The 26,605-nt window shown below is 46.7% G+C and overlaps 1 protein-coding gene across 2 annotated transcripts in view; it reads left to right on the plus strand.

Moving 5' to 3' along the window:
• LGALS9 (galectin 9) overlaps positions 1–26,148 on the plus strand; it is a 37,916-nt gene extending 11,768 nt beyond the window's left edge. Inside the window, exons 2-11 of one of the 2 annotated variants that reach the window (XM_029612588.1) lie at positions 162–379; positions 696–784; positions 3,261–3,468; positions 5,694–5,813; positions 6,442–6,477; positions 12,539–12,586; positions 17,851–17,892; positions 20,851–20,939; positions 23,990–24,155; positions 25,604–26,148. In XM_029612588.1, coding sequence (XP_029468448.1) covers positions 741–784; positions 3,261–3,468; positions 5,694–5,813; positions 6,442–6,477; positions 12,539–12,586; positions 17,851–17,892; positions 20,851–20,939; positions 23,990–24,155; positions 25,604–25,750 — 900 coding nt within the window. In that variant the 5' untranslated portion in view covers positions 162–379; positions 696–740 and the 3' untranslated portion in view covers positions 25,751–26,148. The remainder of the gene's footprint in view (positions 1–161; positions 380–695; positions 785–3,260; positions 3,469–5,693; positions 5,814–6,441; positions 6,478–12,538; positions 12,587–17,850; positions 17,893–20,850; positions 20,940–23,989; positions 24,156–25,603) is intronic. The other variant, XM_029612587.1, reaches the window with a different exon arrangement.
• The last annotated feature ends 457 nt before the right edge of the window (positions 26,149–26,605 follow it).

A 26,605-nucleotide genomic window follows, 5' to 3' on the forward strand; every position in this document is an offset into this window, starting at 1 on the left:
GGGGTGAATGTGGAAAGCCATCCCCCGTCTATCTGCGTTCATCAAGGAAGGAGAGCTCTGCATAATCTCAAAGTGAATGCCTTATGTGTAAAGGTGTGCATAGGGTAACGGTTCCCTTTCGCAGTTCAGGCGATTAATTCAAATGCCTTGGCTTTTAATAGGAACAGCTGAGCTTGAAAAGGCCTCTGATCTCTGCGTAACGAAGACGCTCTTTAAAGAGATCTCCACTGAAGTCACATACAAACACAAAGGGAAACGATGAGGTCATTTCAGGAAGAGCAGGATTTTCAAAGAGTGTAGCAGCTACTTTGAGAGTGAGGCTCCTAAACTGGCCCTTTTGGAAATTTACTAGGGGCCGAATACCTAAAGGTCCTAAAAAGTGAGTGGCTCAAGGGCTGCAGTTAGGAGGAGGTCACAAAGTTAAATGCTTGGAAGTGATTTTTCAGCCTTCGTCATCAAACTGAGGATCCTAAATCTAGGCCAATGAGCAGCAGTTCTGAATTTAGGATCCAGAGTTTTAGGGGCCTAAATTGGAGTGATTTTTTTTTTTTTAGCTGAAAACTCAGGCCCCTCCGCTACATTTGGCTGAAAATAGCTCCTTAATTTAGGTTCCTACCTTTTAGGGGCTGAGCTGTTTTGGACTCTTGGCCTCACGGTGTTTGTTGCTTGATTATGACGCTCTCATTTTGTTTTAGGCTGTTCCGTTTATAACACCAATTCATGGCGGTCTCCGTGATGGCATGATGCTTATTATTAGTGGAACCGTTCTTCACACGGGTGAAAGGTATGTATGGCTGAGAGGAGGGGGGAAAGTAAACAGAAAGATTTTGATAGCCCCAGGGCAGTGATGTTTCCCCTTCAAGTTATCCCTCTTCAGGGAGCAGAGGATGATGGACTGGCAGAGATTCCAGTGCCTCCAGGCCCTCCAGCTGCTGCACCTTTAAGGACTGACTCGGGTCGAGGACGAGCCCTTCCATGGCCCACCCGTGGCTACGGTCAGGATATTGAAGGAAAGCTTCCTTTCCACCCACCTGCTTCTACAGTTGGCCTATCAACTGGAGTAATGCAGCCAGATTTACAGGCGGGACCCAGTGGAAGCAGATTCCTTTGACAACTCGTTGGTAAAACCAAACCTTTCAGAACCCATTGATGGCGAAATTGATTTAGTTGTTAAAAAATTGCATGGTTAAATACGATAGAATGTGGGGGGAATTTGTAGTCTTCTGTAATAGAAAAAAGATGACTGGGATATTTCCCCGATTCCTCTCCCAGCTATCTCAGTAACTTTGGTCTTTTTTTCTCCTCACTTTAAAGCCAATGCAGGATTTCATGGGGTATTTTTGTTTCTTTGTTTATTACTCTGTACTAGATTGTTAGATGCCATCATATATGTATAGGGGTTTGTCACAGATATTATTAGAGTTATGCTGGTATTGTTTTATTTAATACTCTTATAGGCCACGCTATCCCGTGACCTAGGTGGCTTACAGTTTAAAACATTCATAAAATGGAATTGAACACATGAAAATGTGTTCTCCTCTCTTCTGTATGAAGACCTGGTTTGTCTGTTCAATAACCATAAAATTATAAACAAAAGCAGGGGTGTGCTCAGGTTTTGCAGGTTAAGGTCTCATCCAGCACCGAAGGTGATAGATTTTCAGCTGTAACAGCTGTGGTGTGAGAGGGAAGTCTCCGTTTCCAGAAACAATCGCCCGGGTGAAGGGGTTTACCCCCTGGCCCCACTCCTCCTCCGTAGGAAGGTATTTGGCTTCCAGCACTACGGAAGTCTGCCACTTTGGACTGCCTGGCGTAAAGCAGAAGGGACGCTGAGGGCACACAGCTGCATGAACTCGACTCCATGTGACATCCACACTTGCTTCTTACTTAACAGAAAACCAGAGTCACTCGGTTAGGACAAAGGAAGCAGGGATCTTGAAACTTCCTGATGCTGGCAAAACTGAACAGTGACTGTTGAATACCGAGTAACTCAAAAGCCTTTCATAATCCTCAGCCATTTCCATTTATGGGCAGCGATTGGGTTATCAGGGAGAAAATAGGGGCTTGTAATTGAAACAGTCAAAGATAACAGAGTTGGAGGGATGGACTTGCTTACTGTTTCCCAACCTTGCCCTGGAGCTTCATCCAATAGGTCTGGTTTTCAGAATATTCACAGTGAACGTGGATGAGATATCTGGGCATGCACTGGGGACCTCTGTATGCAGAGGTAATGTCATGCGTATTAATGCAGGTATCCTGAAAACCAGAGGAGTTAGGTGAGACTGCAGGCCTGGGCTGGGATAGCACTGACCTTGTACCTGGGTTCTTTCTTGAAGGCCCCGCCAGCTGTGTGAGAAGTGACCTCCCCGTGTCTCCAGCTACAATAACGTTCTCTCTCTCTTCTGCGGAAGCTGCCGCTGAGTCTCAGCAGACGGGTGAAGTGAGGAAATTCAGCATGATGAGATGCTGTTTAGATGACTGTGGCCCCCCCTTCTTTATAACAAACCCCTGTGTAAGAAACCTCGTTTACACAGCAAACTGAAATCTTTCAAAGGACATCATGCTGGGCCCTCCTTACAGAAGGTCAATTCTTTGGCACGCCCCCTTTATAAGGGCAGAGCTTTCATTCTGGCATTCTTTGTGCTCACAGCCCATTATTTCCATGAAATCTTGTACGTTTCATGGTGGATTTCGCTTCATGGAACACTGTTTTGATCTTATGGTTTGTAACTAGGTTATACTAGTTTTAAGCTCCCTTCCACTGTGAAATTCATGTGCAACTTAGTTGGACTTGGACGAAGGATGTAATGCATGCCAGTGAATAGAAACATACATAGAAACATAGAAATGACGGCAGAAGAAGTCCAAACGGCCCATCCAGTCTGCCCAGCAAGTTTTGCACTTTTTTTTTCTCATACTTATCTGTTACTCTTGGCTCTTAGTAACCTTTTGATTCTATTTCCCTTCCACCCCCACCATTAATGTAGAGAGCAGTGTTGGAACTGCCTCTAATAGATGTAGGATGCACTAATGGGCAGGATTTTATTTTAGTTAAACTCCGTGGGGGTCCATTCTGGTGCCTCAGTGGTGCTGCTGGGCACCGCCATGAGGATGTCGTGGGGTTCGATGGGTGGTTCAGGACTGGGGCTACTGCAGAGGTTCACATTCAACCAGAAACCCAAAGGAGCAGGAGGAAACTTCTAGGCCTATTCCCCTCTTAACTTATCATACTCGTTTTGGTTTTGTGCTTGTTCTCTTTCTAGGTTCCATGTGAATTTCCAGTGCGGTTCTCACTCAACCCATCATGACATCGCTTTCCATTTCAACCCACGCTTCACGGAGGGTGGCTACGTGGTCTGTAACTCAAAGGAGAGGGAAACGTGGGGAACAGAGGAGAGGAAATATGAAATCCCCTTCCACAAAGGTCATCATTTTGAAATCCGGATCCTTACCAAAAGCTGCAGTTTCATGGTGGGTGTTGGCATGGAAATGACTTGCTCTTACTTTGATATTTTGGATCTGTCCATCTGCAGAGCATCTGCTCCCACGCCCCTGTCATTCAGGCATGTGTCATATGTGGCATTCAGTAATTTAGATCATGCAGCAGCCCAGGTGGCTCCAGGACCACTCACTTTTATGATTTGGCACATGGCTGACATTTTGGTTTGGTGAGGCCAAACTTCCTCTATGTAACAGATGAAATGACTCAAGCACTTGGTAGAGTGCATGGTGTAACCCTCAGCTGTGCACACTCTTTACTGATGACGCGGCAAGGAGTTTTGTGCATAAAACAATGCATATTCCTCAGCGCCCTCGCCTGGAAATCCCATGCTAATGAAGGTTTTGCTATTACACCCCAATGCAGAGAGGTGCACTGGTTTACCTCCTGCTTTCTTAGCGCTGGAAACTTAACTCCTAGTCCCAGGTGGAGTAAAGGTTCCAGGGCTAAAGTTAGTCTGTGGGCGAAAGCTGGTGCTGGGACCTGTAGTTAGGATTTTATGCACAGAAAACATGCTCTGTGCACAAAAAGCATGGTTTCCACACATAAAATATGATTTATGCCCACAAAAAAAAGCTTTCTGTGCTCAAAACGGTTTTTGTATGCACAATTCATATTTTATGTGCACAAATCAGGTTTTCCATGCATAAAATATGATTTGCCAAAAAACTGAAAAATCTGTGGTGGAAATTATATATAAAACAAAAACCTCATATGTCAGGACTTGTGAGAATACCAAACAGAGAAAAAGAATGTTCAAGACCTTCATATACAGTCGGGTTAATTTGAGAATCACTTATATGTGGTTAGAGAGAAATCGTGTTCCCCTTAGATTGCGAGCCTTCTTGGGTAAGAAACCATAAGGGAACACGATTTCTCTCTAACCACATATAAGTGATTCTCAAATTAACCCGACTTTATATATGAAGGTCTCGAACATTCTTTTTCTCTGTTTGGTATTCTCACAAGTCCTGACATATGTGGTTTTTGTTTTATATAAAATATGATTTATTCATAAAAATTATTTACGTGCCCAAAAACAGGAGAAAAATCAGTGGAACAAAATATCTCCCTTTTTTTCCCACTAAGGTTCACCCTTTCATGTTCATTGTAATAAATGTGATAAATTTCTGGGGAAAAAACCCCTGAAAATAAAGTCCTTATCTCTGTATCTTCAGTAACAAATATTTACTGTTGTACTTTGGACAGTGAAGCGTGGGCCCTTGGTCGCTGTAAGAGATGTCGGACTTGCAGCGATAGGCTAGCTCAAGGCAGAGATGGACACAGAGATATAGCTTTATTGTACTGCAATGTAGATGGTAACCCGAAGAACGGGTGATGATTCCAGCTAGGAGAGGAGACTCCAGATGGCAAGTTCCGTCTGTAGGTTGCAGGGTAGAAAAGGCAGTTCCACAGTCACACCAGGCCCGCGGTGCGGGGTAGGCCGAAGATCTATGGAGAGAGAGATGAGACAAAGCAAGACAGAACTGAAGCGGCAGTACTCACTCTGATGCTGGTAGTTGTAGTAGGAGAGCCCCGAGGAGCGGAGGTCTCGGAAGAACATGGCCCCCGAGGAGCGGGTACCTAAGTCATCCTGGAGCGAGAGTACACAGAGCGGGAGCATCTGGTAAGGAGGAGAGATCAGCATGGAGGATTCCTTATTAACTCGTATTAGGAATCATGAATGGCGTTTAAGTACCAGAGCTAGTGACGTCATGTGGTGGGGACGCCCCCGAGGTTCCCGTCATGACGCACGTAAAGGACGGGGCTGCGCGTGCGTGCCCTAGGTGACTCCTGGAGAAAGATGGCGAACGCAATCGCCCATGCCGGCCCGGGGATGCCAGAGGGTTCGGTGTGGAGAAACGGAGGCAGCCATCTTACCAAAATGGACCGAGTCAGGCAGAAAAAAGGTGAGCAATAGAGGGCGCAGCCGTCTGTGACCGACGGGCACAACATTTACAAAGTGTGCTCATGTAATGCAGGTATCGTCACTGTTTGACTGCTTTGCTGGCTTCCTTTTAGTGAACGCTGTTCTGGGTGAGCCCGGCTGGCACTCGCTTTCTACTCCCTGAGCCGCCAGAAGTGGGCCGTGCTTTTAGAGATGGAAATGCTCCTAGGAGAACTTGTTCTGTCTTGGTAGACGATATGTCCGTTTTCTTTCTGCTTCCCAATGCTGTTCACATTTTTTCTATGCCAGGTGGCTGTGAACGGGAAGCACTTCTTGGAGTACAGGCACAGGATGCCCCTTGCTAGAGTCGACACCCTGGCAGTGAGTGGGAACGTGGACCTCACCTGTGTCAGCTTTCAGGGGACAATGGTAAGCGCCAGCCTCTGAGGCAGGGCGGAGCGGGAAGGGATGGGTCGCCTGTTCCTGGCAGGGATGGGCAGAAATCTCCTGCACTTACTGTGGCTTTACATTAAAAAGACATTAAAAATTGACATTAAATTTATATTAAAAAAAAAATAAAAAAATCTCCCGTAAGACCATTTGACCATTTGTGGTGTAATGATGCTGCTTCTTGCATACATAGATTCCCATCTTGTAATTACAGTTGCAGAACAGTGATATTTTTTTCCCAGCTATGTTAACTAGATTTTTTTTCAAAGGTTAACCAGCCTGCTTTTTTTTTTTTTCTGTTCTTTCAAATTGAAAGCTTATTCCTGTGTCTCCCTTTTTTTGTGCTCTATGTTCACACCTGTTTAGAAGAAGCCAGTCAGCAAAACTGCACACCAGGGAGTCAGTCAGAGTCCCGCGAGGCTTTGAAAGCAGTCTCATGAGTTGGTGGCTCCAATTTGTAAAGGAAATAAAAAGGACAATATTTGGAAGTTACTTACTTCCTTTGCTCTATTTTTAGAAATAAAACTTCTGCAGACTGCAGTGAACTCATGTCTCTTTTGCAATGTTTTGCTGTTTTTTATTTTTTATTTTTTTTTAAATCTTGCAGGATCCAAATTTCTGCACGTCCAGCATCTTTGGAAATGTAAGTTCATCTTTCTTTTATGCACCCCCTCCCCACCCCCTTTCCAGCCTGCTCATTCATTGTGCACTGGCTTAAATCCAATATTATTCTGCTTTTATGCTTGCCCAGCTCTATGTTCTGTGTGATTTGGATTTAATTAGTCACCTTTCCATGGCCAAGGCAAGGTTACGGATTCAGCCATAGTAGGTATTTTCTTACCCAAGAAGGCTCGCAGCCTAAGGGCCTGATTTACAAAGGTTTCTCTCCCATTCTGGGCCCAATTTTGAAAGATATCTGGTTATCTAAAGTCATCCGGATAACTTAGCAAGGATATTCAGCACGGCTATGCTGCCGAATATAACCAGACAAGTTCTGGCTATCCGGATAAGTTATATCCGGAAAACTTTAGATCTGCTATCGAGCAGATCTAATTTATTCGGTTAACGTGACCAGATAAGGCTGAATATAGGTCCTTCTCTGGTTAAGGTAACCGGATAAGTAGCGCTGCTCCAATCCACCCGTTCCCCGCCCATTGACAATCCAGTTATCTGCTTAGCTGGACCAAGGGCCTCATTTTTCTAAAGTATCGCAGGCCTGCGATACTTTAGAAAAATGCGGTAATGAGGGGCGGGGGGGGGGGGGGGGCGGTCCTGTGCTAGCCGACAACGATCGCACATCCGCGGTGCGATCGCTGCCGGCATCGGGCCCAATAACTCCACCATAGAAGGTGCAGTTATTGGGCCCGGTTGCACAAATCAGCACTCGGCACCAGCGGCAGCAGCCCTGCCTGACCTGCAGCAGGGGAAGAGCCAGGAGAGGGACTATACAGGGGCCGGCACAAGTGGCGCACCGAGGGTCTCCAGCACCCGGGGGCCAATGCATTTGTGTGCCTCTCCAGCGCCCCCCCCCCCCCCAATCCTTCTTGTACTAATGCTTAAGGTCACAGAAAATCAGTGGCGGCTCTAGTCAGAAGTATTGGGGGGGGGGGGGGAGCCAAAATGACGTTTTCTCATATCACACCCACCTCCATAGCATGGCCTCCTGCTTTAAAACTGGCTACAAAAAATGTCTTAATAGGAAAGTCCCAAGGGTCTTCTGTGTAATTTTAAAAAGCTGGCCAGTTTCACACTTCTAGTAAAACTACCATTAAAATCATTTGATAGCCTCATTCAACTAATTCTATATGGCTATGAGAGTGAAGTCCGGAATATATAGGAAGGGACAGAATGTCAATATAAATCCTGCACCTCCAGTTCTCTAACTCTGTGCATCCTCTGAAATTCCCCCAAACAATGGAGCTTGGATGTTTCCCTTACAGCTCATCATAGTAAAAGATATTTTCAAATTCTGGTGTCACCTCACAGTAACAGCAGCACAAACAGCTTCCACTGCCAGGCACATTGTGAACTAACACAAAACCCCACAAAAAAGACACTCAAAATCTATACTGCAATCCCATCGTAACGTAACAGTAATAACACCAAGGACTCAAACAACAATAACCCTACCTGTGAATATGCAAGGATAAATATTACACTGGGTCCTAGGATACCAATACACCACCTACTGAGGAAACAAAACAAATCCGATTGCTGTAGATCCCTACAGATACTACACGCTAGCAGAATCTCTCATCACGGTCACACACACAGAGCAGAGACAGATCCTCACCAAATACAGAATAAAGGATCACAAATTAGAACCAGCAATATGCAGACAAAAACTGAAATGGAAACCCAAGAAGCCAGACTCTGTAACAATGGGAAACCGAGCCACCATTCCTCATAAAACAAACAAAATCAAGAAGCATAAAGCATCGATTATAATAGTAAAATCACACTGATAAAAGAATATTTTAAAGCTACTGATAAATAGAATAATTTCTATTAATTAAAATCATATACATTTTTTTTTAAATTTCCAAGCACCAATAAAATATTTCAAAACAGCACATATATCAAATAACACCCAATAATTAAAACTAATAAGGATTTTAAAAAGCCCCTGCTGTCCATGCATGGAAGCTCTTGATTTCCAGTCACCCTGATATTGTCGAGGATTAGGAGGTTATCCTCTCTCTCTCACACATACTCACATGTCCATTCTCTCTCATACATACACTGTCACATACATACACATTCATGCTCTTATATCCACCATAACCTCTAGCTCTCACAGTCACTGACACACTCTCAGGCTCTAAGACACTCTCTCTCCCTCCACACACACCCCCCCCACACACAAACTCTTACTCCCCTGGATTCTCTCTTACACACAAACGCTCTCACTCTCACCTACTCCTTCACATACACACAAACACACAAACCCAGGCAAGCTCCCAGTCATTCTCACACACACACACACACACACACACACACACACACTCACACTGACCCTCAGGCACGCTCCCATTCATTCTCACACACACACAGACCCCAGGAAGACACCCATTCATTTTCATACACAGACACACCCTCAGGCAGGCACGCATGCATTCACACACATACACCCCCAGGCAGACTCCCATTCATACACATGCACACACTAAAGGCAGACCCCTCTCTCATTCTTTTGCCAGCAACCTTGGAGCCTCTCTCATTCCTCTGCTACTACTGTCACTGCTGCTGCGTGGCTATTGGGGAGGCGCTGATTACTGCTACTGGCACTGAACCCCGTTCTGCTGCCTCCTCGGTATTAAAAATTTGCAGGCTTCCTGTTTCTACATGCTGATCTTGTACGTTGTGAGATTGGCATAGAGAAAGTGCTATTCTTGCACATTCCCAAAGATGACATATGCCAATCACTAAAAATCTTTTTTTTTTTTTACCTTTGCTGCCTGATCTTTGTTTTCTAATCGGTTGACCACAGGCTTTTTTTTCCACCTTCCCTTTCTTGTTTTGGTTTTCTTGCCAATTCCTTTTACAGGGTCCTTTTTTTCTATTTCTTTTCTCGCCATCTTCTTCCCTCAAACACATAGGTTCTCATTCTCACATGAACATAAGAACATAAGAAATTGCTATGTTGGGTCAGACCAAGAGTCCATCAAGCCCAGCATCCTGTTTCCAACAGAGGCCAAACCAGGCCACCAGAACCTGGCAAGTACCCAAAAACTAAGAAGAACCCATGCTACTGATGCAATTAATAGCAGTGGCTATTCCCTAAGTAAATTTGATTTAATAGCAGTAAATGGACTTCTCCTCCAAGAACTTATCCAAACCTTTTTTGAACCCAGCTATACTAACTGCACTAACCACATCCTATGGCAACAAATTCCAGAGCTTTATTGTGCGTTGAGTGAAAAAGAATTTTCTCCGATTAGTCTTAAATGTGCTACTTGCTAACTTAATGGAATGTCCCCTAGTCCTTCTATTATTCGAAAGTGTAAATAACCGAGTCACATCTACTCGTTCAAGACCTCTCATGATCTTAAAGACCTCTATCATATCCCCTCTCAGCCGTCTCTTCTTCAAGCTGAACAGCCCTGACTCTTCAGCCTTTCCTCATAGGGGAGCTATTCCATCCCCTTTATCATTTTGGTTGCCCTTCTCTTTACCTTCTCTCAGTCTCACACACACACACACACAGGCTCTCATTCTCACACTCTCTCACACATACACACACACAGGCTCTCACTCACATGCTGTCTCACTCATACACAGCTCTCACTCTCACATGCTCTCTCTCTCTCATACATACATACATACATACACACTGTCTCTCTTGCACATGCTGTCTCACTCTCTCACACACACAGGCTCTCTCACTCCCACCTGCTGTCTTGCTCAAGCACAGGCTTTCACTGTCACAAGCTGTCTGTCTCACACACACAGAGGCTCTCACATGCTGTCTCTCACTCCCACACACAGTCTCTCAACTCACTCTCACACACACATAATCTCTCAACTCACTCACAGATACAGACACATAATACACCCACAATCTCTCAACTCATTCTCATACATGCACACAATCTCTCAACTCACTCTCTCATTCACACACACACTCTACAGGCCCTCAGCCTCTCTCTCCTTCTGGGCCTTCTCTCCACGGGTCGCTGCAGGATGGGCACTGCAGCGGCCCTGATCTTCTTGGGATCCACTGTGGCCCTGCTGTCGGGCCTCCTCTTCTCTGGCCGCCGCAATGTGGGATCCGTGGTAGTCCATAAACGCTGCCCTCCTCCTTCCTGCTCGCGTGGCTTTGGCAGTCTTCCAGGGCCACGCAGGCAGGAAGGCGGAAGAGCACCTGTAGATTTGGACGTGACCTTTTTCTTCGGGTCGTGGTGAAATAAGCTCCACTATGGCCCCACCAATCTTCCTGCTGTGTGCATCCGGCACATAGCACAGCAGTAGTTCCCTGCTCAGCCGCCGGTGGGATGAGGTCCACTGGCAGCCACATGGGCCTCCATGTCAGCCATCAGTGCCCCCCTATGGCCCTGCGCCCAGGGACATAGCCCCCCCCCCCTGGCACGCCACTGGCCTGCGTGCAGAGCAGGGATAGCAGCAGCAGCGGAGTCGGTGTGAGAAGAATGCAGTCAGACAAAGTGAGCTTCTTTATTTCCAGCTCTGTGGCTGCATCAATAGGCCCTGTTTAAGCCAGCTGATTGGTTCTTGAGATGCCCAGCCCTCCCTCTTGATAGCACTTGCTTGACCGGGCTTTACAGTGTTCGGTCAAGCACCGGACACCCTAGGTTTAGCGCATTCATAATGTGTGTCCATCCCCCCATCCCAAAACAAATTGCGCTCATCACGTGCAAATGCATGTTGATGAGGCTATTGGTCATTCGCCCTAGATACAGGAAAAAAAAATGTGTGGCCGATTTACACATTTTACACACAGAAATTAGCTCCTGCCCAAGGGCAGGAGCTAATATCTGAGCAGCCCAAAAAAGTGTACAGAGAAGCAGAAAATACTGGTTTTCTGTACATCCTCCGACTTAATATCATACGGATATTAAGTCGGAGGATGTACCGTACTGACTTCGGTACCGTAGTGATATTAACTCGGAGGAACCAAAAGGTTAAAAAAATTTTTTTTTTAAATGAGCCGGAGGGTCAGGTTAAGAAAATGGACGCTCAATTTCCCTAACCCGAGGCTGTGCCCTGATTAGGAAAACAGACCCTCGTAAAATTGAGCATCCGTTTTCCAAACCTGCTGACAGCCACCTCTCCTGGGCCAAGGAGATGCTAGGGGTGCACAGTTGTCCCTAGCGCCTCCTTTTAGCGCGACCCCTCGTTTGCATTCTGTATCGCCTGCCCAGGTGAGGGGACTGAGCGCGCTTTCAACGAGCGGGCGGCAAAAACAGATGTGCTTTGTTAGTACGTCTGTTCTGTATCAGCCTGAGAGACCTTTATGACCCTCGCCACTTATTTCAAATGCTCTTGTCTAGCCAAACAAAAAAAAAAAAAAAAGCATTTTACAATATATTATGGATTGCCCAATTCATATGCTGTATGGCAGAGATCAGCTGAAATCTAGGGCACCCGCACCAAAGATCAATTATCACAAAAAAAAAAAACAAAACTCCTATCAATATCACTTGCACCGCTGGAAACTGTAACTATGCTGTTTAATCCAAAAGCAGCTTCCGAATTGCAAGCAATGCTTGCTCATAAGAGAATATGGCGAATGCGTATATTTATGCTTCCAGCCCTGTGTATAATCGTTGATGCTCAATGTGGAAAGGAGTATTATTTTTTTTCAAAGTTTCCACATTAAGCACCGATGATTGTACACCGCACTGGAAGCATAAATATACTCATTTGCCATATTCTCTCACGAGCAAGCGCTGCCTGCAGTTCTGAAGGATTAAACAGCATAGTTACAGTTTCCAGCAGTGCACGTGATATTGCGAGGAGAGGGGTTTTTTTTTTTGTGATAATTGATTTATTGTCTTTTTCCTCCTGGAACTTATATTAACTGCACCAGGAATGGCATTGGACAGGTTGTTAGATGCACATTTAGCTTCTTATCTGAGGTCAGATTCTGTATCTCTGTTTTTTAGTTTCTCTATTTCGTGTGCAGTTGGTGCCACCTAGTGGTTGCGTTTTACTAATCCGTGACTCGCCCTTGCTTTATGTTTCAGACTAATGCTGCCTTTCCACCTACCCAGTTTCCTCCTGGACCGTATAATGTAAGTTTACTTCCAATAAATGCACACTTACATAGATTTCCCATTCCTGTTGGACAACATCCTACAGAATAACCGTTCTAGCAATTCTCAAGTTGCTTATCAGAATTTTTCCTGAAATTTCACCCCCAGACAGGGTTTTTCCCCCATATGTGTATGGAAACTGTTCATCCATCTACCGAGCAGAGAATAACCCTGCACATCTGTGCTGTGTGGTGTGTGTGTCCCATACTCAGGAGGGACTGGCTTCATTTTTATTCTACCTGCCTCTATCTTCCTTCCAGCTTGTCTTTAAGCCTCCAAGTTTTCCATTCCTTGTTGATTGTAACTTTGACTTATTCCTTTTCCTTTGTTATCTATTATTTACCAGAATTGTTACCTCAGTTTACCCTTTGTTAAAATGTAAACCGATCCGATATGGTTATCTACTATGAAGGTCGGTATAAAAAACTGTTAAATAAATAAATAAATACAATTTTATAGCACTAGGGGCTGCGCCCCTGCTCACTTCACTCGCCAATCCTGCCGAGGTGGGGGTGGGGAGGTGTGGGAATAGGTGGAGGCTCTGTTTCTCCCTTGCACTCTCCACGTTGTCCTGCTCCACCTCTCCTCCCCCCATTTTTGTGTGTGTGTGTGTGGTGGGGGGTGTAGGTGAGGTGAATGTAGGGCTGGTAGGAGAGGGTGGGAATGGTGTAGGTGGGGTGGCGGGTGTATAAACAATCTTTCCACCTGGCAGTCTCCACTTTCCCCCTTCCTCTCTCCATATGTGTGGGTGGGGTGAGGTGAGGTGTGCATGATGTGGTGGTGCGGATGTGCAGGGTTTGTAGAGGGCGGATGGAGGAGTGAGTGTGGGAGTGGACGTGCAGGTGGTAACGGGGATGCTGGGACTGAAGGGTTGTGCATGTGTGTGTGTGTGTGTGCATGTGTATGTGTGTGTATGTATATTTGTATTTGCGTGTGTGTGTGTGTGTGTGCGTGTGTGCATGTGTATGTGTGTGCATGTGTGCGTATATATACACACGCTTCTCCTCACTCCCCGCACTCTCCACTTCCTCCTCCTTCCCTGTGTATGTGTGTGTTTGGGTGAGAGGGAGATGGTGGGAGTGGTGTAGGTGGGGGGTGTGAGGGCGGTGGGTTATGTGTGTGGAGCGGGTGGGTGTGGAGGGCTGAGTTTTATGCGGAGGTAGGGAGCACAGTGAGGGTGTGAGGGGATGGAAGGCTGCGGGTGTGCGTGTGCACAATTTCTCAACAAGTTCCCCGTCCATGTTCCCTCTCCTCTCCTCTCCTCCTCCAACACCTTCCCCTCCCTTCTCACTCCTGAAACTCACCCTCTCTCCTATCTTCTCCTCAACTATCTGCCATTTAACTCCTCTAACGCATGCCCACCCTTCTCCTTCTCTCCCCTCCTCTTTCCAGCTCCGGCCTAATCTTTCTACCACTGGTGGGGCCTTTCTACATCCATCGCTCCTCTTGTCTCTTCCTCTGGTGAAGGGGGGGGGGTGTCTAGGAATCCCCAGAAGCTTTTCAGCTGCTTCCCCTCCCCCCCCCCCCCCCCCCGTCCCCCTCCACTGCTGATTGTGCCGTCCCTGGCCCTGCATTGACTGAAGCCTCCTACCTTGACTTGGCTCTCCCTCTGCTCCAGATGTGTAGGAATGCACAGGTGCACTGCGCACCTCTCTGTGGTTTGAAGTGCTGGCAGTGGAGTGTCGTGGCAAAGAGGATTTGTGGATGGGGTTTGTGTGGGGGTTGTATGTATGCATCGGGGGGGGGGGTCGTGTGGGGGGCAGTCGGGTGTATGTGTGTGGTTGTGGTAGAGATGTCAGTGGTGTGAGGGTTGAGCGGGTAATGTGTGTTGGTGCATGGGGGTGAGGAGGAGTGGCAGGGGAGATTGTTGTGACTGGGTTTATGGCTGTGTGCAGTGTGGTGTGGATGGTAGGGGGAGGGTGGAAGTGAAGGGTGCCTGTGTGGGTGGTATGTGGTATCACCGGAAAGAGTGAGTCAGTGTGTGAGGGGTGAGTGTTGTTACATGGTTTGCAGTGGTGTGAGTAACATAGAAATGACGGCAGAAAAGGACCAAATGATCCACCCTGTCTGCCCAGCAAGCTTATGCTTATGCCAGTATCTGCTGCACTGTGCAGGTCACCCCCTTGCTTATCAGTTTTCCAGACCTTAAAAGTCAGGGTCCCTCGGATGCTGTTTGAATCCAATTTCCATTAACCCTTGCCGTGGAAGCAGAGAGCAATGATGGAGCTGCATCAAAAGTACCAGGCTTGCGGGCCGATACAGTAAAGTCCGCGGGAGAGCGGGCGTTTGCCCACTAGGGACACTAGCACGTCCCTAGCGACTCCTTTTGGACCAGAGTGGCAGCTGTCAGCGGGTTTGACAGCCGACGCTCAATTTTATCGGCATCGGTTCTCGAGCCATGGGCTCGGAAACTGGACGCCGGCAAAATTCAGCATCCGGTTTTCGACCCGACAGCCACGGGTCGACTTCAAATTTATTTTTTTTTACTTTTTTTACCCTTCGGGACCTCCAACTTAATATCGCCATGATATTAAGTCGGAGGGTGCACAGAAAAGCAGTTTTTACTGCTTTTCTGTGCACTTTCCCGGTGCCTGAAGAAATGGTAGGCGCTAATTTCTGAAAGCAAAATGTGCAGCTTGGCTGCACATTTTGTTTTCTGAATCGCATGGGAATACCTAATAGGGCCATCAACATGCATTTGCATAAGGGGTAACGCTAGCGCGTCGAAAACACACATCCAATGGCGGGTTAACAGTGCGCTCCGTCAGAGCGCACTGTACTGTATCGGCCCATTAGTGATTAAGGGTAGTAAAAGCTGCATCAGCAAGTTACCCTCATGTTTATTCGTTCCCCAAACTGTAAAAGTCGGGGCCCTCGTTGATTACTGTCTGAATCCTGTTCCCCTTTCCCCACTGCCGTTGAAGCAGAGAGCAATGATGGAGCTGCATTAAGCCTTGATACTGTTATTTGTTAAGGGTAGCAACTGCCACACCAGCAAGTTACCCCCAGTTACCCCCGTGCACTCTTTTCTTCATTTCCATCCTCTCGCCTTTAGGGATCCACAGTGTTTATCCCATGCCCCTTTAAATTCTTTCACTGGTTTTGTCTTCACCACCTCCTCTGGAAGGGCAGTCCAGGCATCCCCCACCCTCTCTATGAAGAAATATTTCCTGACATTGGTTCTCAGTCGTCCTCCCTGGAGGTTCATTTCATGACCCCTGGTTCTATTTTGCTGGGATGCGGTGTGTGTAGTGCTGGTATCAGTGGTGCAAGGGGGCTAGGCCGGTGCTTCCATTAGGCAAACTAAGCAGGCGTGTAGAATACCAAAAATTTTGGGGGCGGAAAACTCCTGCCAGCGTGAGGCCCAAAGTGATGCTGTGCCAGAGGCAATACTGCCAGAGAAGGGAGCCTTGTACTGGAGGTAAGTTGGGGGGGGGGGGGGGGGAGCCTAGTGTGTGGTAGTGGTGTCAGTGGGCTGAGGTGGGGCTTTTCGAGGGTATGTGTGTGCTGTGAATGGCTGTGGGCAGGTTGCAGGCGGCTGGGGGTTTGGGGAGAGGAGTATCAGGATATGGTTTTTGGTGGTGAGTGGATAGTGTCAGTGGTGTGAGTGGGGATGGAGTTGGGTGGGGGGCAGAGCGGTGTTTGTGGGTTGCATGCATTGGGGGGGGGGGAGAGTGCAGTGCAGTAGTGTGGACGCGCTTTTCTCATTGCAGTCCCCGCGTTGTCATCCCTCTTATTGTGCCTACGCCCTGACCCTTTCTCCTTCCCTCCTGCACACTCTGGTTGTCCGCTGTCTGCCCGCCCCTCTCTCCCTCCCTTCTCTTCAAGATCTGCTTCTGGCTCAGGTTTTGTCTGCAGGCTCCTTCTCTACCCACAGCCCATTCCCTCACTGACTGGGAGGATGCTGTAAAGGCCTGGTAGGAGTTTGAATGTTTTGTTTGCCTGCTTCATGACTGCCCCTGGAGCCTGCAGTTTCTGCCGGCCCCTCACTGAGGCTGTGGGTGTGTGAAACCACAGCAGCGTGCATTCACCTCCCCTCCAGCAGTTTCTCTCCTCGCTGATGCCGCTCAGCGTTTGTTTCTCCTGCCCGCCCTCCCCTCCTAGTTGCCCATCCCCGCATGCATCGCAGAGTGCCGAAACGATCACCCGCGGCCCGTAATATTCTTATAACATTTTTATAATATATGGCTGGCACAGAGGCTCCCAGCCTCTCTAGCACGCAGACGTTTCTGTTGCTTCATATACAATAGTTAAAAAGAGCGCACCGTTTAACCCCCATTTGACTGCACGTTTTTGACGCGCTCTTATTGCCCCTTATACTGTATGGGGTAATAATAGCGCATCGAGAACGCGCATCCACCCCCCCCTCCCCGAAAATAAACCTAATAGCGCTCATCACTTGCAAATGCACGTTGATGAGCCTATTACCGGTAGTTAGTCACCCGGGATACCGAAAGTAAAATGTGCGGACAAGCTTTTCTGTATACCCTCCGACTTAATATCCTAGCGATATTGTCAGAGCAACCTAAAATTTAAAAAATAACATTTTTTTTTAAAAATCTGCCCGCCATTCAGCGGGTTAGAAAAACGGCCGCTGAATTTTACCGGCATCCGTTTTCCTAACCCGTGGCTGTTGGCGGGTTTGAAAACCAGCACTGGTAAAATAGAGCGTCGGTTGTTGGACCCGCTGACAGCCGCCTCCACCGCTAATAAGGAGGCGCTATGGACGCGCTATTGTCCCAAGTGCCTCCTTATTAGTGCGCCACCTCATCTACGGAGAGAATCGCACTCCCAGGAGAGGTGCCCGGGCGCGTGTCAGGAGAGCGGGCGCTCAACATGGAGCGCCCGCTCTCCCGCGATTTTTACAGTCTTGGCCTGATAGTGTGCGCTTCTAAAACCCCAGGACTGAAAGAACTCTCATTCGCTTCCTGTGACTCAGGGGCCTGCCATGAAGCCTGGACTGTTTCCTTTAGTATAGCAGGTCCCTGTAATTTGTAAGGAAATTCAAAAGGTTCCCAAGCTTTCAGCTGTAGAATGGGGTAAGCAGGAAGGCCAGGGACTTGGCATGGTCCCTGTAAAAGATCGGTATTTTAAGGTTTAGAAAGCTGATCCTGGAGCGATAGCCACTGAGTGTTTCAGCAAGAAGTCAAAGTGTGTTTAATGAATATTTCATTCTGCCTGCTGCGTGTGCTTCTTAGCAGTTCACATTGCAGAACTAACGTGCATTTTTACCTGTCTTGCAGCCCAGTTCCACTGCGTTAGCACCCTTGCAAGCTCCAAATTATGTAAGACATCTCATTCTTGGTTTTTTTTTTTTAGAAAAAGTATGTTTTGCTTTTTTTTTAAACCTGTCAGATTCCTGCTGATGCTTTTCAACTTCCTACTGAGCATAAGGCACCAAAAACCATCATTTATATTTACCCGGGGTTCCCCCCAGGTTTAAGCGCCCTCCTGCCTCGGCCATCTGTGAACTCTGCCCATCTTATATTAATCCGAGAGCGATCCATTTCAATTGCTGGTCCATGCATTTGGAACACTCTGCCTGCAGCATTGCGTTTAGAGTCAGAGTTTAAAGCTTTTAAAAAAGCTCTAAAAACATGGCTTTTCCAACAGGCTTATATTGATTATCTTGAAAAAAAAGGACTAATTGGTTTAAAGAAACAGTATTTTTACTTTTGTTTTATGTTCTTTTATTAATAATTGATTAACAATTTTATTTTCTATCATATTTTATTGTACCTTTTAGATATTTTAGTATGATTTTATGATTTTGTGACATGTAAACCATTGTGATGTACATTATGAACGATGGTAGACAAGAATCTTTTAAATAAATAAATCTTTAAATAAATAAATATTGCAGTAACAGTCCTCTGGCTGAAAGGCTTGCAGTGTTCTCCCCAAGCTGTGCGCAAGCCTACGTGGGTGATAGATTCTCATCTACCATGCGAGGCTGCTGCAGCCGTTTCATGGTTTGAGGGGCCTGGAGCTCGCGCAGAACCTTCCAACCCTGCTCAGTTCAAACTGCAGAGCTGCTGCGGTGGCTCCACGCCGTAGACGAGCGGCTGACCCGGTAGGCGATCTGCGCACAGCCCAGGGGGGAAAACACGGATGGACCATGGTTCCCTGCGGAACCCAGCACGTGTGGCCCTTCAGTCAGGGAGCTTGTTGAGAAAGGCTGGGATTTCTTCCCAGTCCCCTTCCATAGCCCAAGGGCCTCAGCTGGCTTGAAGAGCAGGAGTCACCTCCAACGTCGCAGAGCCATCGAGCCAGTCGATAATTTTGCTTTTTAAAGGTGTTGAAGCAGCGGAAGGTCTGAGAGACAGAAACCAAACCGATGTCTGCCTTGTCCGGTGCTAAGAGCCCGTGAGAGCAGCTGGTGCGTTGGCTAGGGCAGTTGACGTGCACCTTGCCACTCTTGGACTGTTGGTCGTGGGGGAAGCGGGGAGAAAGGATGCGCTGAGTAACCGCCAAGCCTCAGTTCATTGCTCCTTAACTCTTACGTCATGGAGAGTGTCTCAGACTGGAGCCCTGGGGTGGCTCTTGGACCATGACCACCCTTGCAGGAGCAGTCAGTTCCTGTTCTTAAAGGAACACTTCAACTCTGCCACCTCAGATAACCACATGTTACATCCGCACTGAGCACAGTGTAAGGAAGCTGCAGAGTATACGCTGGTAAAAATAAACAGAAGGAGAAAATCGCTTTCACAGGCAACATGATTTGCTTATTAATTCTGAGGCTCTATTCCGCCACCCTGCTGGGCTGTCAGGGAGCTGCCTTGGGAAGGCAGATGGGAGCAGGGGTCGTGCCCCTTGATGCACACCCTGCCCAAATTATGTAGAAAATAACCTTAGTTCAGACAGGCCAAAGTCTCTTGGATCTTCTTAGGGTTTAGCTGCCATCCCTTTCATCTCCTGATTCCACTCCTGGCCCTTCCCCCCCCCCCCCCCCCCCTCGTCAGAACTCCCAGCCCAGGGGGAGCAATGGGGACGGCAGCAGCACCACCACCAGCCTCACGGCCGACCGTGCAAAGGCAAAGCAGCAACGAAAGCTGAGAGCCGCACGGAGGATCCCAGAACACAAATGTAGGCAGAGCACAGTGTGGAGGATAAGACGAAAGCAGCGCTACCCCCCTCCCCGCCCCCGCCCAACTGGTCCGACCACAGCATCTCTTCCTGGTGCACTGCTGTTTTAATTCAATACACTGTGAGCCTCATCTATAGCTCCCCTTCCTAGCATAAAACGTTACTCAATGCAGGCAATAGCCGCACAGTGACACTGCTGGGAGATGAAGTAAAAGAATGTGTGACTATATATTATAGGTAGAATTTACCTTGTAAATAACTGACAGATGTTACTGGTGCTCTCATTTTAGCTCCATCTCCTGCACACCTAAAGCACACTAAATTCTATTTTCAGCATTTTAGCATTTTTTTTTTGGGTGGGAGAGGGGGATCAATCACAAAAATGTATCCCCTTCCCTTCCTGCCATCCCACTGATCTCCCTGAAGTCAGCTCTGCAAACTGGGACTGTCCTAAGGAGATTTACTGCAGCTTCTAACCCACTGATGCAGAAAGGGAGAAAAGCCTTTAGTAAATCAGGCTTTATATGTTCCCGCCAAACGCTTGCAGCCCACGGAACATTGCGTGTCGCTGAATCAGAGGCTGTTCTTCCCCAAGGTGAACACTACTGGGTGGGAACATGAGATCAACATAACATGCAGGTTGGGTTGTAAGAAAATTTGATTTTGTTATTCTGTGTAACATGGCATGCCCATTGCGCAGTCAGCCTTGTGTGCTGTCATGACAGGGGGAAAAAAAATAACTTTCCACACCCTGACTGAATTTTCCCCGAAGATTAGAGAAATTTTGAATCTGTACCCTTGGTGTCTGCTTAGCATGAAATGGTCTACATCAAGGGTGGCCAACTTCGGTCCTCGAGAGCCACAAACAGGTCTAGTTTTCAGGGTGATAACAATGAATATACATGAGATAGTTTTGCATGCAAGGGAGTCAGTGCTTGCAAATCCATCTCATGCATATTGATTATGGATATCCTGGAAACCAGGCCTGTTTGTGGCTCTTGAGGACCGGAGTTGGCCACCTGTGGTCTATATGCTTGCTGCTAGCTGAGCTTTAGTGGCTGAAGGGAGTGTTGCTTTTATTCATTGTGTTCCTTCTGACCTGAGGGCTTCCTTGTCAAACTTCCGGCCTCTAATCCAGTTTTTGCTTTATCCAACAGGATATCCCATACCGTAACTTATTGTATGGAGGTTGTTACCCATCCAAGACCATCACAGTGGTAGGCAGTGTCCCTGCTACAGCCAAAAGGTAAGGAGCAGCAAGGTGATCTCCAGCCTAATCGGAGAAAGTTCTTTTTTACTCAATGCACAATTAAACTCTGGAATTTGTTGCCAGAGGATGTGGTTAGTGCAGTTAGTATAGCTGTGTTTAAAAAAGGATTGGATAAGTTCTTGGAGGAGAAGTCCATTACCTGCTATTAAGTTCACTTAGAGAATAGCCACTGCCATTAGCAATGGTAACATGGAATAGACTTAGTTTTTGGGTACTTGCCAGGTTCTTATGGCCTGGATTGGCCACTGTTGGAAACAGGATGCTGGGCTTGATGGACCCTTGGTCTGACCCAGTATGGCATGTGCTTATGTTCTTATGTTCTTAATGGCCAGAAAGTGCATGGGTCACTTTGTTCATGGCACCATCTGGCCATTGGTCAAGAAGAGAAGAGGCCCTGCAGATGCTCCTTTCTTTTGCCAAAATAAATTTCAAGAGACAAGCCACAGAAAGCTGCTGATGCTCTGAAGCACCTAGCCCCTGTCCATCCCTCCCCCCCCGCCCCGCCGCGCTCGCCGAAGAGCGCGCGTGTTCCAACAGTTTCCCTAAATCCGTTTTGCATGTAACCCTCACACTGACTCTCTAGCATGCCACGGATGCAGGCCCTACGTGACCCTCTGCTCGGCAGAATCCTGTGCTCCTCTAATAGCAGCCCAGCCAACCCATAATTAAAGAGCCGAATCTCTCGTGTAATCCCTAATGTTGTTATTTCTGCAAAGGGAATGCATGGGATGTGACAATTAATAGAGCGGCTCTAATGAGAGTCTTCCAAATACCAATCTCTCTCTCTCTTTTTTTTTCCCCTGCTTGGTTCTGCGGCTACCTCATTATAAGGCCGTGCACTGAAAACGGGGCCTCGTCTTGAGAGCCCATTTTCCTCATGCGCAGGCAGCCACGTCCCCTGGGCGCTCGGAGCAGTATTTCAATGAGGGGCTGTGCAAAAAAAAAAAAAAAGCAGTTAATTTATGTGTCACAAACGATACTACGTAGGGGTGCACAGAGAGGACCGCGTTTTTTAATTTCTCATGAGCCCTCGACTCACAAATTGACTTTATGCCACCTCCGGGGCTGGAGTTAAATGTGATGTGTTAAAAAGTGTGTGTTGGGTGCCCTGCAATTTCCTGCGTTGGGGAGTAATAGCGAATAGCTTCATCTACCTGGAATTTCCACGTGAAGGGTATCATCGGCTACGCATTTGGTTGGGGCGTGCATTTTGGACGCATAATCTCTATTGCAACGGATGCTAGTCTAATGCATCCAAAACACGTGCCCAGCCATGCATAGACCCGTGCACTAGGCTGAGCGCACTGTATTGCATCAGACCCTATGTCTCTCATTCCTTGATCTTTCTTATTTTGCCCTTAATTAATTATTTTCTTAAGCGTTCAGATTTCAGCAGGATCTAGCTGGCTCACTACTGATTTAACCAGTTAGATCCCTGGGAGGAGAGAGTGGGGGAGGGGGGGGGGGGCCGCAAAATATTGTACCCTGCAGAAGGGCTAGATTTAGTCACTCTAGAAGTGGGCATTCCCAGGAGGCACGGTTCTGGGTCGAAGGAGAAACTTAGCTGCCTACCAGTGAAAATCAGTGCTAGCTGGCTAACCCGCCATTGGACGCGCGTTTTCGACGCGCTAGCGTTACCCCTTATTCAGTAAGAGGTCGAAAACGCGCATCCAATCCACCGAACCTAATAGCGCCCGCAACATGCAAATGCATGTTGATGGCCCTATTAGGTATTCCCGCGCGATTCAGAAAACAAAATGTGCAGCCAAGCCGCACATTTTGCTTTCAGAAATTAGCGCCTACCCAAAGGTATGCGCTAATTTCTTCGGGCACCGGGATATTAAGTCGGAGGTCCCGAAAGTTACCAAAAGTAAAAAAAAAAAAAAAAAATTTGAAGTTGGCCCACGGCTGTCGGGTCGAAAACCGGACTCTCAATTTTGCCGGCATCCAGTTTCCGAGCCTGTGGCTGTCAGCGGGCTCGAGAATAGATGCCGGCAAAATTGAGCATTGGCTGTCAAACCCGCTGACAGCCGCCGCTCCGGTCCAAAGGAGGCACTAGGGACGCGCTAGTGTCCCTAGCGCCTCCTTTTGCCTATTTTTACCGCCGGGCCTCATTTGAATAGAGAATCGCGCGCACAGGACTTTACTGCATCAGCCCGTATGTATGGCCCACTGTCCCTCTCTGCAGTGACAGCAGATACAATCTAAGTGGCTCTGTTCCAGCCAGTTAGGAGGTTGAGCCAATTTCAGCTGCAACTTAGCCGGCTAAATTATGGCAGAAAATGAGACTAAACGTAGCCAGCTAAGTCAGGGCTGAGCACTTCATTGAAATATGCCCCCTAACTGCATGTGCTTTTTAGAATAGAAGGCTAGGATGTCTGCACCCCTCTATTCTTAAAAACTCTCCTCACCAAAGTCTGTTCTTGCCTGTTTGTACTCTGTTCCTGGATTCAGTAAAGACAGACACACATTGGCTAAAAGGCTAAGCAAGAAGAACTCTCACACCCTTTAAGCAAGAAAATCTTCTCAGGAATGAAACATAAATCAGACTGGAAACAGGAAAGCTGAGTGATTATGCGTGCTTTGACTACCTATGGATTTTCTAATATTATTTTGCTGGTCCTAATGCTTGCGGAATACCCTGCAGAGGTACTTGGCTCGTTTATGGGGTCCTGGCTTCATGGTGGTCAGCTCTTCTAGCCAGAATGTTTTCTTTAAACCAATGCTCTTGAGTTACATCACGTTCCAGCTTTTCTTTCATGGGATTTGGATGTTCCTTGGGTGAAAAAGTGCTAGTAGGCACTTCTGGCTCTGGAGATAACTGGATGCTCTGCAGGCCCGTTCAAAGATGAGCTATGGGAGACCAATATTTAAAGCCCTGCACGATCTCCCAAGCTTATGTACGTCATCATCTTTGGATAATTCTTACGCTGGTCCAATGAAAAAGGCCTCGCAGCGCCTTCCAGTCCGTCCAGTGAAGGGCTGGAATGCGATGCCATTGCTTCTGACTGCCCTTGCCCTTCCAGGTTCCACGTCAATCTGAACTTCAGTGGGGGTACTGCGTTCCACCTGAACCCCAGGTTTGACGAGAGCACCGTTGTCCGCAACAGTTTCCTGAACAGCGCTTGGGGCCCAGAGGAGCGCAGCTTGCAGAGCTGTGGCATGCCTTTCTCTCGTGGGCAGAATTTCGTGGTAAGCCCAGCGTTATCCCCCTTGACCCTGTGCAGGTGCCCTTGATCAGCCTAGCCTTCGTTAACATGGGGCACTACTGCTCACAAGCAGGGGAGGGGTATTTAAATTGCTTCTGAAGGGTAATTGATTACTGGTTGCTGATTATTTTAGCACCTGAGGTGGAACCAGGAAAGCATCAGCCTTAGGTACAGAAAGGGATAAAAACGTTTGGCTAGTCAGACCTACCTGAACCTACAGAGTTGCATCTGTTTGCAGAAGAACAAGTAAGAGGATGTATTCAATCCAAAAAGCTGCGGGAAAAACAGAGAAAACATCTAAAAGGAGTCTATATTACGATACATTTCCCATTGAAAAGTAATTGGTTAACTGGTCTAGATGACATTTCTAAAAGATGTTTCCCTACTGTAATTTAATCTATTACTTAGAAAAGTAAGCTGATTCTGCGCTGTTATAAGCAGTTACTTAAATAAGTTTCAGGCTTGTGCTAATTATCCGGCCTGGTTAGTTTTTTTTTTTTCTTAGTTATCAAAGTCTTACTCCATTTCAATGTGCGGAAGTAAAGGTCATCAACCAAAAATAATGAGGGATACATTTTGGTTGGATTAAGTTAATAGGTTTCGGGGGTAACTTCATGACTGTCTGCACTGGTGCAATGGCCGTAACGTTGCACCAATTTGCAAAACGATCTCTGGGGGAAAAAAAAAAAAACCACCCACCCATTTTGCCCCTGCTGTTTTGTGCCAATAGTTTCTTAGAGAAAAATATGCGTATATTCTTCAAAATTCAAAAGTGTGCGCGCAAGAGCAAGCCCCTCCCTAATTGCCCCACTCACTGGGAACACCTCTTCTCACTGTGGGCGAAGTTACACCATCTAGTGGCACGACACACCCAGGTTTACCCACGCGGTTTCCTAAAAGCCCGTTTCCGTGGATAAAGCACTCTTCTACTCCTGGAAACAGCTTTGAAAAGTACCCTCTTTTTGACCAATGTTTTGGGCTTACATGTCAAAACAAAACAATCAAGGCAGAGGATGAAGTTCCTGAATATACAAGTGAATCACAGATTGTTTTACAATGGTAGTGAAGTGAAAGGATGGGGGGAGAGATGCTGATGTGTTAGCAGAGTGATGAGAAGGTGACAGAGAGAGCAAAATTATGTCTGATAGTTAGAAGAAAGCCCATGTCTCTGTTAAGTCATTGTATGTTTGTTTTGAAGTGTCTGATTATTTCTTAGAAACCTACCCAAAGGTTTAAAGAATGACTCAAACTATTTATTCCCATGGGTGTGGCTATTTGTCTTTAAACTTGGGGCAGCGGAGGGGGTGCTGAAATGAGATTTGTCGAGTGCAGAGAGAGGCAGAGGAGTTTGGGTCCTGGTTGTACTGCAGGGTGACTTGCTGGCTGTCTGCTCTTGAGCTGTAGTGTTTCCATTCCACTCTCTCTTTGCAGCTGTGGATTGTGTGTGAACCTCAGTGCTTTAAGGTGATGGTGAATGGACAACACGCATTCAATTACAACCACCGGGTGCATAACCTGCAGCAGATAGACAAGCTGGAAGTGGAAGGGGATGTCCTGTTACAGCACGTCCAACACTGAAATCTTGCTTTTCACCTTTTCAGACACCCCGAGCGAATTTTTAACGAATGGAGAAACGTAGAATATTACAACAAATAATAATCATTTCAGCTCACATCTTTACTTCCTTCTTAAAATTACTTTTAGTCTAATAATAATAATAATAATAATAAAAGGTTGCACAATTTATTGTTAATATTAATGTTGTGAACATTTCCAATGTTGAAGCAGATACACTGAACAAAAATAAAAATACAATATTCTTCTTTTTTTTTTTTAATGTAATCTTTTATTGACCAGAACAAGTTATCACAAATAACCTCACATGATTTATACATGTCTTCAAAACATTACTGTCAGGTCATTTTATATTATTTGTAATATTGTAATAAGATTATAATAAACAGTTTCAAACAACATGTTGAGACTTTTCATTATCCCTACCTACATCTCGCCCATCCCCCCCTTCTCTCCAATAGGGACCCCCATACCTGAAGAATAAGAATGGGGTAACATTAAATTGACAAAATGATATTATATGAACAGTGTCATCTCACAGTCCGAGAGCAGGCATGCGGGGTAAGAATATCTATAACATATAACATTTAGCCACTGAGGGACCGAGCTTTCAACCATTCACTCAAAGGTGATAGATAGCTTGAAATACCTGTAACCTATCCTGCCTAATTACTGTTAAATGCGACAGGCGGTAATGGGTGTGGAGTCTGTGAATCACCGTTGGTAGAGAAGGAGGGTCAGGACATTTCCACACCATCAGTTCACAACGAGCAGTTATAAATATCTGATTGCAAAGAGTTTGGCTCGACCTGGTTAAGCCTTCTACCGGAAGGTTTAACAAGACTTGTTGAGGTTGCA

This window comes from Rhinatrema bivittatum, chromosome 8 (assembly GCF_901001135.1).
Source record: "Rhinatrema bivittatum chromosome 8, aRhiBiv1.1, whole genome shotgun sequence".
Taxonomy (NCBI): domain Eukaryota; kingdom Metazoa; phylum Chordata; class Amphibia; order Gymnophiona; family Rhinatrematidae; genus Rhinatrema; species Rhinatrema bivittatum.